This window comes from Pseudorasbora parva, chromosome 16, assembly GCF_024679245.1.
Source record: "Pseudorasbora parva isolate DD20220531a chromosome 16, ASM2467924v1, whole genome shotgun sequence".
NCBI lineage: Eukaryota > Metazoa > Chordata > Actinopteri > Cypriniformes > Gobionidae > Pseudorasbora > Pseudorasbora parva.
In genome coordinates, this window is record NC_090187.1 from 12,269,156 (window position 1) to 12,282,583 (window position 13,428).

The following is a 13,428-nucleotide window of genomic DNA, read 5'->3' on the forward strand; positions in this document are numbered from 1 at the left end:
AGCAAAAATCACATAATTTGAAAAAAAAACTCTTCTTTCTCATTTTTCTCAATAGTAGAGCTGCCGACTTGTGTCCCTGGTTTCCGTGACGGGTCACATATATAGTGTCATATATCGATATATTGATTATTGTGAATGGCCTACACATCGGGTGGATAAAAAAAGGTGTCACCCACCTGTGGTATTTTGTCGCTGCATTCATGTTTGGTGAGGACAGGCATAGCAGACTGGGCGGGTGGGCAGTGAACACCCTCGGTCCGGCCCTTTACAGAACATTCTGGAGTCCGTCCTTCTGTGATCAGGAGTGTCAGGAAAACCAGGAACTCCTCAGCATCATACTCAAAGAACTCCTCTGCCGCTTCTAAATAGAAGAGATGAAAAAAGGATTGAATTACTGACATGCTGCCATTTAACAATATAAAAAGATAATTTGTGACATATCCTCTCAGAGTAACACTCTCGCGTCTGGATTATCAGATGGTGAAGTAGGTTTAAATAGATTTTTTGTTCCTGAGAAGACAAGTTTGTCTTCAGGAAATGTTTTTTCTGTCCTTGGGGTAGGAAATACTGTTCGGTTTGTCAGCATTTCACCTCACAGTTTGGCAAAACCATTTACATACTACTTGCTAATTTGAGTCGGTGTCAAATGATGGAGAGACCTACTTACTCTAAAGAGCATTTTATTGGACAAAATGTCCCTGTGAACATTATCATCTTCTATAAAGTTTTTGTCATGTTTTAGGAGTGCACTAGCATATATATCTTCAAAAGTTATAGATTAGCCACAAAGCCAATAGACATGGACAAAAAATACTTATTGAAACATAGAAGTAGCTTTAACTTCTGTTTTCATAAAACTAGACACACATAATAAGTTTCACAGCTCCAGAGAAGATAACACTGTTTATCTACCGCAAACAAATCTTTTCTCAGCTGTGAATACTGGGCTGAACAGCATACACACACCATTTCTCCAGCAGCAAAACATACAGCACAGGCCAAAAGTTTGGATACATTACTATTTGTAATGTTTTTGAAAGAAGTGCCTCATCAAGCCAGCATTTATTTGATCAAAAATACAGAAAAAAAATGAAATATTGTGATATATTATTATAATTTAAAATAATTGGTTTTCAATTTATTACACTTTAAATGATCATTTATTTCTGTGATGAAAAGCTGAATTTTCAGGATCATTCCTCGAGTCTTCAGTCACATGATCCTTCAGAAATCATTCTAATATGATGATTCATCTTCAAAGTTGGAAACAGTTCTGCTGCTTAATATTTTTTCACAACCTGTGATACTTTTTTATAATACTTTGATGAATAAAAAGTAAATAATAATAATAATAATAATGATAATAATAATAATAATAATAATAATAATAATAATAATAAAAAAATAAGCAAATGTTTTAAAAATATAAATCTTTTGTAACAACAATATACACTATTGGTCAGTTATTTAGGGTCAGTCATTTTCAAGTCATTTTATTCAAATATATCTTTCTTTATTTGAAATAAATCAATAATTTTATTCAGCAAGGATGTGTTAAATTGATACAAACATTATAGTAAAGGAAATTGATATTATTTGAAATATGTTTTTATTTTGAATAAATGCAGTTCTTTTGAACCTTTTACTCATCAAATATTTTAGGCAGCAGAACTGTTTCTAACACTCTTAATAAATCAGAATATTAGAATGATTTCTGAAGGATCCTGTGATAGACTGGATGTCACGTGACACTGAAAACTGGGAGGAATGATCCTGAAAATTCAGCTTTGCATCACAGAAATAAATGATAATTTAAAGTATAATAAATTGAAACGCAATTATTTTAAATTGTAATACTATATCACAATATTACATTTTTTTCTGTATTTTTGATCAAATCAAATTTTCTTTCAAAAACATTACAAATAGTAATGTGTCCAAACTTTTGGCCTATACTGTACCTGATCAACAGCTTAATAAGAAAGCAGCTGTCTATATTTACATGGAATGTAGAAACACGTGCTCCAGATTCTGAGTCAGAAATTCCAAAACATAGCTGGATTTGACCACAACCTGATAAACCTGTTGGATAGCATGCATTGTGTATACAGTAAGTCTAAAAAAGTACATCTGGCAAATTAAAATTCAATTCATAATAATAGGTCAAATATTTGCTGTCATCATCATTCCAATTAAAACCTGAACTGCAGGTCAATCCTCATAATTAGATTTTGCGCAATTGAAGTAGGCCCACGATGACAACTAAAGTTCGACACAGATTAGATGTGCTGGTAGTTATTCCTTGTTTGCTGAGAAGAAGCAGATAGCAGTGAGATTCACAAGAGCAGAGTAGGTTCACCCACAACTTTGAGCTGCAAACAAAGGCGTCTAGATGGCAGTTGAGATTCGTTATAGACAGCCAATGGGTCTATTGTTCTGACAGCGTCAGACTCCCAGGACAACAGGGCCAACCGAGAGTATGCCATCCTGGACTCTCTCTCACACACACCCTTTCTCTCTCTTTTATCATCTAAAGGTGTGTGTTGTCTTAGTCAAATAAAGTTTGTGAACCAAAACAGCATTCCACAAAAATTATATCACATTATTACACACAAAAAAACATGGGTTTTAACATGGCTTACTTAACAGCCTATCATGTCATAATATATTAAACACATTTTATTCACTTTTGTTTGGATGAACAACATGTTTTAGTTCTACTCTGTTAGGTTCCACCATGTTATAGGTTGGAAATGTGTAACAGATGGGAAAATACACTATTCCAATGCAGCTTTTTGCAAGCTGTCCAACAAATCTACATGTGACTTTTTTTTAAATCGTTTACTTTCACTCTGTTTCACCATATTTCATTATAATACATCACATTTCATATAAGCTGATAAGTTCCTGAAGCCATCTACTACAGCTCAACCTTCACGAGTCACAAATTTCATAATGTCACAGAATATAGTACATTTAACCTTTAAATGTTCATTCTGTTAACTTCTAAATGTCTAACAGAGGGAAATATCTACTATTGCAATGAAGTTTTAATTATCAGTCATTTACTTCCAAGTAAATAATGTTCTAACAAAATATTTTATTGAAATGTATTTTTAAAAGAAATGTTGGTGATACTTCACCCTGTTATGCCACATTCGAATATTATTTCTCAAACTATCTAATGAAATGTGTTGTTTTATATTGTTCTGATCTTTGTGGTGGAAAGTTCTGAACTTTAGGTTAAAAACTGACAGAACGATCAATTGGGTGGAGTACACGCAACATTTTGTAATGAGAAAGAGCCTATTGATGCTCTTAGTGCTTGGTGGGTTGTGGCAAAACAATCCTGATGCATTCAAGTCTATTTCAGGAAACTTTTCATTGCACCAATCTGTCACTGGCTTGGAAACCACATTATACAACAGGGCTCAAATAGGGAAACTGGCTGAGCATGCATGAATGAACCTTTTTTCCAGTTCCATACTGGTGATAATTTTAGGCGGTGTTCACAAAGTGAATACACATACTGTACTCGCCTTGTGGTTAAATTAATACTAAGCAAACCAAATACAATCCAGAAAAACCAATGGGTGGAGACACCAAATGGCTGTTCTAGACAACAACATACTGTGCAGAGCTGTTCTATGACCCACTTGTGTGGAATTAATGTTCTTTTTTTCTTACATCTGCAAAACGAAAGGAAATAAACTACTGTTTGTTTGTGATTTAGAAATTAAAAGCAGAGTTTACCAAAAGGTACACAAAAAGTCCATATGGCTTGGCCAAAATATTCTAGGTCTTCTGAAAACATCAAAAGTTTTGTTTGAAAAACAGGCCTATAGGCCAGCACGGCACCTGTTCAATTTCTCATTAATGCAATTATCTAATCAACCAATCACATGGCAGTTGCTTCAATGCATTTAGGGGTGTGGTCCTGGTCAAGACAATCTTCTGAAATCCAAACTGAATATCAGAATGGGAAAGAAAGGTGATTTAAGCAATTTTGAGCGTGGCATGGTTGTTGGTGCCACACGGGCCGGTCTGAGTATTTCACAATCTGATCAGTTACTGGGATTTTCACACACAACCATTTCTAGGGTTTACAAAGAATTATGTGAAAAGGGAAAAACATCCAGTATGCAGCAGTCCTATGGGAGAAAATGCCTTGTTGATGCTAGAGGTCAGAGGAGAATGTGCCGACTGATTCAAGCTGATAGAAGAGCAACTTTGACTGAAATAACCACTCGTTACAATCGAGGTATGCAGCAAGGCATTTGTGAAGCCACAACACGCACAACCTTGAGGCCGATGGGCTACAACAGCAGAAGACTCCACCGGGTACCACTCATCTCCACTACAAAAAGGAAAAAGAGGCTACAATTTGCACAAGCTCACCAAAATTGGACAGTTGAATACTGGAAAAATGTTGCCTGGTCTGATGAGTCTCGATTACTGTTGAGACATTCAGATGGTAGCGTCAGAATTTGGTGTGAACAGAATGAGAGCAGTGATCCATCATGCCTTGTTACAACTGTGCAGGCTGCTGGTGGTGGTGTAATGGTGTGGGGGATGTTTTCTTGGCACACTTTAAGCCCCTTAGTGCCAATTGGGCATTGTTTAAATGCCGCGGCCTACCTGAGCATGGTTTCTGACCATGTCCATCCCTTTATGACCACCATGTACCCATCCTCTGATGGGTACTTCCAGCAGGATAATGCACAATGTCACAAAGCTTGAATCATTTCAAATTGGTTTCTTAAACATGACAGTGAGTTCAGTGTACTAAAATGGCCCCCACAGTCACCAGATCTCAACCTAATAGAGCATCTTTGGGATGTGGTGGAACGGGAGCTTCGTGCCCTAGATGTGCATTGCACGAATCTCCATCCACTGCAAGATGCTATCCTATTAATATGGGCCAACATTTCTAAAGAATGCTTTCAGCACCTTGTTGAATCAATGCAACGTAGAATTAAGACAGTTTTGAAGGTGAAAGGGTCAAACACAGTATTAGTATGGTGTTCCTAATAATCCTTTAGGTGAGTATATATATTTATATATTACTCATTAGTGTCCGCGCAGATCAGTCAAATAAGGAATCTATGTAAATATATCTAGGATCGCGCCAGTATTTTGACCTTCTTCAACGGAAGTAATGCCACCGGGGAATACTAGATGAGATTTGTCTGATATGAGGTACATTTTTTTTACATAAAAAACTGTTTGTTGAAATTGATGTTTTGTGTCTTAAGACATCAATGTGTTGCCACAAGCCACAGGGTTTAATATGGATCTGTATATTAAAAATGTTTTATAAAGGCAGTGAATTGTTGCTTCATTGCTGAAGTCCATAAAAGTGCATCTATTAAGTGAAGCTAAGTTAAGTGAAGCAATGCATTTGTGTTAGAAAATTATCCATTTTTTAAAACTGTATAAAGTAAAATATCTAGCTTCAGCAACAATTCACTGCTGTTATAAAACCAGGACATTTTTAATTTAACTGATTGTTCTCGTCTGAAAGAAGAATGTCATCTCTAAGCTGACTTGAGGGGCTAATTTTCATTTTTGGGTGAACTAACCTTTAAGACATATTCGCACAGGAATAGTATTATCTTGGTAGTCGTGAAATTTATAAATGACCCTGACCCTGACGATTTTCTGACTTATCTCCTAAATATTATGTCAATTTATGCTTGATGTATTCGTAACACATTAACTTTGAATTATGATGTGAACCCCCTTGCTTGATTGTGCTATTTTGGAAATGTCTTGTTGTTATATGTCTAGCTGCATGATATATCATAAACAGAAGAATCTTCCTTTCCACATGCTGTATGCATGCCATCCATCTCCATCTATTCATCCTTTTTGTTTTCGCTTTTCAAAAGAGGGATAAAAAAGCGCACAGGAAACAAAAACATAGAAAAAATTATATACGACCCTGCCAAATCCTGGCCAAATCAAAGAGAAGCCGAGTCGCATGGGACTAATATTATCACAGGACCTCGGTGTTCTGCGAAATAGAAGAACTGAGGGGAGAACTATTCCTAAAATCTAGAAAATATATAAAATCTGTTACGGATAATTGATGTCAATATGTTTTGAGTGTTGTGAAAAGCAAGATCTGTTGGAACATGATGTAGGCCTGCTAAATTAATGAGGCTTTTAGAGATAAGTGGCATCACTGCACAACAACTCTGCCCTAATCTACGCCTCTGCTGTGCGGGTACAGTCACGCTTGGTGAGTGATTGTAGAGCCAGCAGTGCTGTGCTGTCTTGGATATGGAATGAGTGCTCCGTGGCACAAACATACAACATAAAGGAAAACCCAGTATCTGGCAACAGGTGGCAAACACAAATGCTCTTTTGCAGAAGGTACCCAAATAGCTAGTCCCAGCCTCAGACATCACATTGGCTCAACATCTGATGCATAAGGTACACAAAATGGAAAACACTTCAGGAGTTTTGAAGTTTGCATCTGATTAGTTGAACTGTACAGGGTTTCTGGGAAATGTGTGTATTGTTTACAGACCACATGGAAACAAAGCTGCCTTAAGTCTTGTGGACTTAAAATATCTGCCACGGAGCAAAACATTTTTTTTTATCAGTAATAATAATAATAATAATTATTATTAGTCATATTAATATACACAAAATGTAAAAAAAATAAACATAAAAAATAAACACAAAATGTTATATACACACTCTTTTCATTTTTGTAAAATAAATAAAATAATAATAATCGCATTTTAAATCACAATCGTAATTTTAACCAGAATAATCACAATTATATATTTTCCCCAAATCGTGCAACCCTATCTGTAACAATGCAATACTATCACATATTATTATTATTTTTTTTCATTATTCCTGTCGGATCCAATATAGAAGCAAAGCATCGTATTTTAATCTCATTCTGTCTGCAAATCCAGTCTCTTGTTTTCAAACGAATCCGTGGGGAAATAAAGCGAACAAACACATTGCAATGTCTTACACATTTGAGCTGGAGCTTCATTACAAATAAAGTTCAACCGCATTCCTAATATTGGAATGGAATCTAAAGGAAGTTTGTGTAGCGACTGTGTTCTTCCACAACCAGACACTGCACACTATTTGTAATTTTCAATGGCATGTTTATTGCTTGGAAGTTTGATCTGGTTTAGCTCCACGTAGGCCTATGTTATTTATCTATAACATGCCAGGCACGAGTCAGTGGGCGGGGCTACAGTATCAGGGGTTCTTCTGTTTCAATACTTTCTGACGTCACAGGTAAGCACATTCACAGATCGATTGTTTGCTGGGCCAAGTGTCAAAAAAAGCTTTTCTTTGACTAACAAAGACGTTTTCAGCTCTGAAATTTACAGGATATTCCTTTAGGATATTTAGATCATAAGAATGTGTGTAAGTGCAATAGAATTGTGGGCATGTCAGAAATGAAATGATAAAAAAAATTCTTAAAATCACAGTAAGATTTCAAGTAGGAAGTTCTATTTTTCCTCCAAAAAAATACTAATCACATTTAAAATACTCATTCCAATGTGTATCAAAAGAAACCCAAAACAAGGCTCTAAGATTTGGAACTCTTGCAAGGAAAGGGACATTGTGTTTTCATTTATTAAGTTCCTTTATGACATCATCCTTCTCTTGGTGTTCTACATTTCCAGCACAAACACAGCTCTGAGTCAATAGGCGAGGCCCAGAACACTTCTGTCCAATCAGCACAATCCAAGCTCCTGCCAATCACAAGAGGCAGCACAGAGGGTGGGGAAAAGCCACGTGCAGGGCTAGCGTCACCCCGAGCGAACAGCTGATAGTCAATCTCGCGTGACTTTCTTAAACAAAGAGCCAGATATCTGTACAGAGTCTATTCTGGAAATACCATGACAGCAGATAATGATGTTTGTTCCTGTTTATTCCTGCCATGTTTACATATAACCTCATCTGTATTCCATAAACACAATCTTATAAGAGCCTGACAAATCTCAAGTCTTCAAATCTCAAATCTCTGTTTAGTGGGAGTTGTATTTGTCAAGCCTGTTTTTAACACACAAGTTGTCTGTTGCAGTATGCATTTCCATATGCGTGTGTGTGTACACACATTCTTACAGTGGGAAACCTCCCACGTGCTAACTGCATGTGGAGAAACCGCAGACAACAGAGTCAAAAATAATGGGGTTTAAGCTGCCAGCTGAAACGGAGGAGTAAAAAAAGGGGAGAGAAAGATGAGGAGAAAGAGTATTCGCCTCATGTAGGTTAAAGGTAAAGTTTCAGCAGGGGAGGAGTGACAGAACATTGGGTCCAGACAGGGAGGAGGAGCAAACGAGATGCAGAAAAATACAACACAAAGGAAGAATAAATTACCAGCACCCCATACATTTCTTTCTTGTTGTTATGAAATGCCTGAACTTACTCTCTCACATGCGGCAACTATAAAAAACAATCTTAAATCAGTCAGACTAATGTGAAAAAAAGCAAAACAATGCCAAACAAAACAAAACCCAACAAAAAACAAAACAAAACCAAACCAAACAAAACCAACAAATAACAAAACCATACCAATCAAAAAACAAAACAAACAAAACAACAAACAAACCCAAACAATACCAAACCAAACCCGACAAAAACAAAACAAAAACAAAACAATACCAAACAAAACCCAACAAAAACAAAACCAAACAATACCAAACCCAACAAAAACAATACCAAACAATACCAAACTAAACCCAAAAAAACAAACAAAAAACAAACAATACCAAACCAAACCCAACAAAAGCAAAACAAAACCAAACAAAAACCAAAGAATACCAAACCAAACCCAACAAAAACAAAAAAGCAAACAAACAAACAATACCAAACCCAACAAAAACAAACAAAAAACAAACAAACAATACCAAACCCAACAAAAACAAACAAAAAACAAACAAACAAACAATACCAAACCCAACAAAAACAAAAACAAACCCAACCCAACCAAAACTAAACAAACAACTAAACAAAACCTAAATAAAACAAGCATAAAAACAAACAAAAAAACTAAACATATTACAACAAAAAGCAAAAAAATAAATAAATAAAAATAAAATTAAATAAGATCTAACAAAAAACACTACCACCAACAACAACAAACAAACAAAAAACATAACTTGCATAGTGCTGGACCTACAGAAACACAAATGCTTCTAGCTACGCAATCTTTATTTCAAAACTGCCATTTTTACATTGTGGGTTATGAAATATACTGTATACAGTACAGCAATAGAAGCATGTCAATTAGTAGTGATTTTTACACTTGCAATAAATGTCCATGACTAGCATTGCAAAGGTTGTAATTCACCTATACTCCCTTTGAAGGTAGTTGGTCACTCCTGAGTAATTCAACGATCCAGTCAGTTTTAGACCTTTCCTAACACACACACACACACACACGCACACGCATGCGCACGCGCACACGCACAGTCGTGTTTCCATATTTTATGGGGACTTTCCATAGGCGTAATGGATTTCATACTGTACAAACTGGACATCCTATCCCCCTACACTGCCCCTGCCCCTAAACCTACCCATCACAGGAAACATTCTGCATTTTTACTTTCTCAAAAAAACTCCTTCTGTGTGATTTATAAGATGTTTTCCTCATGGGGACCTAAAAATGTCCCCACAAGGACAAGGATTTCGGATATTGCCATCTTTGTGGGGACATTTTGTCCCCATAACGTAGGGATTACCAGGTCGCACACACACACACACACACCTGGAAGTGTTGTCACATGTGCTTGCTGCATTCCAACATTTGCATATTTTTACCCTCCACGTGCCACATATTTTGAGTGAGCAGCAGTTTGTTTACTGTTTGCTATTGTTGGATCTAGGACAGGACAGACCAGTGTTTCTTATATAATATGGAGCTATTTCAGGCGCTTGTGTGCTAGGCTAGCATTATTAGAGTATGTGTACATGTGCAATAAGAAAGTGCAACTGGACACCGACTCATTCACACACGTTGAGTGTCCATGTTTTATGGGGACAATCAGTATACAATGATTTTTATAGTGTAAAAATGTTATATTTTAGCCCCTAAACCTAACCCCGCCCTTTAACATATGCATTACAGAAAACATTCTACTTTTTACATTTTCAAGAAACATCATTCTGTATGATTTATAAGCTTCTTTCCTCATGGGGACCACAAAATGTCCTCACAAGGACAAGGATTTCAAATATTGGCATCTTTGTGGGGACACTATGTCCCAATATCATAGGGTTTATCTGAACCACGCACGCACGCACGCACGCACGCACAAGATGAGCACAAGACAACATGTTCCCACTCTATATTCAAACCCAAATAAAAAGATCATATTCTTATCCAAGTTTGACATCAACATTTAGTAATTTTGTTCAGTCTTAGAATGAAATGGCTGTTTTTTTCCCCTGTTGTCACTGGATAACTTATTTCTATGTTAAAAAAATGTATATATATATATATATATATATATATATATATATATATATATATATATATATATATATATATATATATATATATATATATATTCCTCATTAGTGGCTGCGCGGATCAGTCGAACAATGCATCGATGTAAATATATCTATAATCGCACCGGGATTTTGACCTTATTCGACGGAAGTAATGGCGCTGGGAATACGAGATTCGTCTAATATGAGACAAAAAATAAATTCTGTTGGGTTTCTCGCAGAAACCGATCATTTTGTGTCTTATGACATCAATGTGTCGTCACGAGCCGCAGGGTTTAATATGGATTCGTATGTCTGTGTGTTTTTTACTCTCATAAAAATAGACCCCATTGACATGCATTATACGAGCAATGGTTAGAATTAAAAATCTTCATTTGTGTTTTACTGAAGAAACAAACACACCTACATCTTGGATGCCCTGGGGGTAAGCAGATAAACATCACATTTTCATTTTTGGGTGAACTATCCCTTTAAGTGCCAAAATGCATAGATGGACGGTGCCAGACTCATGTACATCTATTTTCTGATAAAACTAGACGAGCTTTTAGTTTCACTTAGTGGACATTTTAAAAGATTTGCAAAAACTTGCAAACACAATATAACTTTGCAGAAATGTCACCACAGGCACATTTTTATTAGGACTGTCAAACAATTAATCGCGATTAATCACATCCAAAATGAAAGTTTGTGAAATGTGTACTGTGTATAATTATTATATGCATTTATAAATACACACATATGCATGGATATATTTAAGAACAATGTTATATTTCTATATAAAATATGAATATTTATTTACATTATATACAGTATTTTCATGCAAATATTTCTTAAATAAATACATGCATGATTTTGCATTCAAATATGCATAATAATTATACACAGTACACACATATATGTAAACACAAACTTTTATTTTGGATCCGATTCATCGTGATTAATCGTTTGACAGCCCTAATTTTCATTTTTGAATGAGCGTGGGTTTACATTGATATGTAAACGTGGGCAGGTGTATGTTAATGAACTCATGGTGGTGTGTCATCATAACAGATACACTGATGGTTAGTATCAATCAATTGTATGAATGAGCTGGGAATTAATCTTTAAAGGGTTACTTCAGCGCTGGGAAGATTAATCTGTATTTAAACTGGGTCATTAATGTAGTAGAAATGTGAAATTATTTTTGAATTTGGTGCCTTCTAGTCTGAGAAAAGAGAAAATGTATTTTTGTCTCATGGGGATGAAAGACTACAATTCCCAGAATGCTTCGCTGCCCTTTGAGGCCATTCCCAAAGCCCCCAACTTTTTTCACCAACGATTACTGTGTCTGTGACCGAGTTGAAGAAGACACTACAATTAAAAACTGAACGTGTCTGTTCAATATAATGAGTGAGTCACCGCGCGAGTATCAGAGCACTGAGCACTAACTGCAGGAGTGAGATAAATGATCTGATGAGCTCTCGTGATGAGAGCTGAGATGATCGCAACTACACTCGCGGCATACATTCACAATGCAAGTTCAGTCTGGCGCGTTTCAGTTCATGCCTTTGCAAGCTTAACTTTCATAGAAATTAATTTGAGAAGTTAAAAGACTTACATTGCTCACCATAGCTCAGTTTAAATGAGTGCCTGTAGCTGCGAGCTGAGCTCTGAGTGTGATCTCCCATCCCCCATGCGCAGGTTCAAAACATGCAGAAATGGCTCCCTCTTCTGGCTGTAGTCTTTAGCCATTGGCCAAACATTCCTCCTATGATGCAAATATCGTCAATTTGCATCATAGGAGGAATTTTTCCAGAAATAAAATGCATAAATCTCTTGTCTCAGGGGGATATGAGAGGGGGAAAGCACATTTATTTGAATATACTCCAGGGTTTCTACTGATACAAGGCCATATGCTTATCGCTGAAGTAACCCTTTAAGTTGTGACTGTTACAGAATTTCCAGACATCAATCCTGTTTTCCATGATATGACCTAAAAGAGGCAAACTGGCAAAACTACACACTGCACACCACTAATAAGTGAGAAAAGAAACACTGATATATTCAGCTCCTCATATCTTACAAAAACACCAGTTTTGACCCACATTTACGACAAACTCTCCTCTAGGTCTGCATAATCAGACTCCTGGTTTCTCCTGCTGTAGATTAACCCAACACTGCAGGAGAGAGTTAAGCTGTACATTTATATAACCAGCGGCAGCAGAGGAGAAAACGATTTCTGGGAATTTGCCGCTGTACTGAAATTTCTCTCTACGGCAGCTGGGATCAGAGTGATCAGTGATCTGTAATTATGAGGACAATTTCATGTTTCCTCACCCCTCAGAGCGATCCTGATGACTGACAGAGAGCGAGAGAGGGATTGTTATGAGGTAATAATAAAGGTCTATCTTTCTGTCATAAAGAAATGATCAGCTAACACGTGTAAGGTGTCCATTACAGGTGACAAAAATTCTTTCCCATCATCTTTTAAGTTGTATTTGCTAAAAACAGTCCATATAGCAGAAGAAAACACCAGAGAGGGAAGCATTTCTGAGAGAAATTCCCTCCACAATATTGGGTGTACACTTCAAAAGATCTCTTATTATATTCTGCTCTCTCTCTCTCTCTCTCTCTCTCTCTCTCTCTCTCTCTCTCTCTCTCTCTCTCTCTCTCTCTCTCTCTCTCTCTCTCTCTCTCTCTCTCTCTCTCTCTCTCTCTCTCTCTCTCTCTCTCTCTCTCTCTCTCTCTCTCTCTCTCTCTCTCTCTCATTAGGAAGGTAATGAAGGTAAATTGGTAGCATAAGAAAAAAAGGTACAAAAGTGCTGTCACTGGGGCGGTCCTAAGGTACAAAAGGTACATCTCTGTACCCCTTTGTACCCCTAAATGGTACATACCAATACTTTTAAGAGTCCGTATTAGTACCTATAAAGTACCGCCCCAGTGATAGCGATG

At 36.6% G+C, this 13,428-nt stretch overlaps 1 protein-coding gene across 1 annotated transcript in view; it reads right to left on the reverse strand.

The window, feature by feature from the left end:
• atosa (atos homolog A) overlaps nucleotides 1-13,428 on the reverse strand; it is an 81,321-nt gene that overhangs the window by 34,899 nt on the left and 32,994 nt on the right. The window contains exon 2 of the mRNA XM_067419662.1: nucleotides 177-361. Within this exon, the coding sequence (XP_067275763.1) occupies nucleotides 177-361 (185 nt within the window). The remainder of the gene's footprint in view (nucleotides 1-176; nucleotides 362-13,428) is intronic.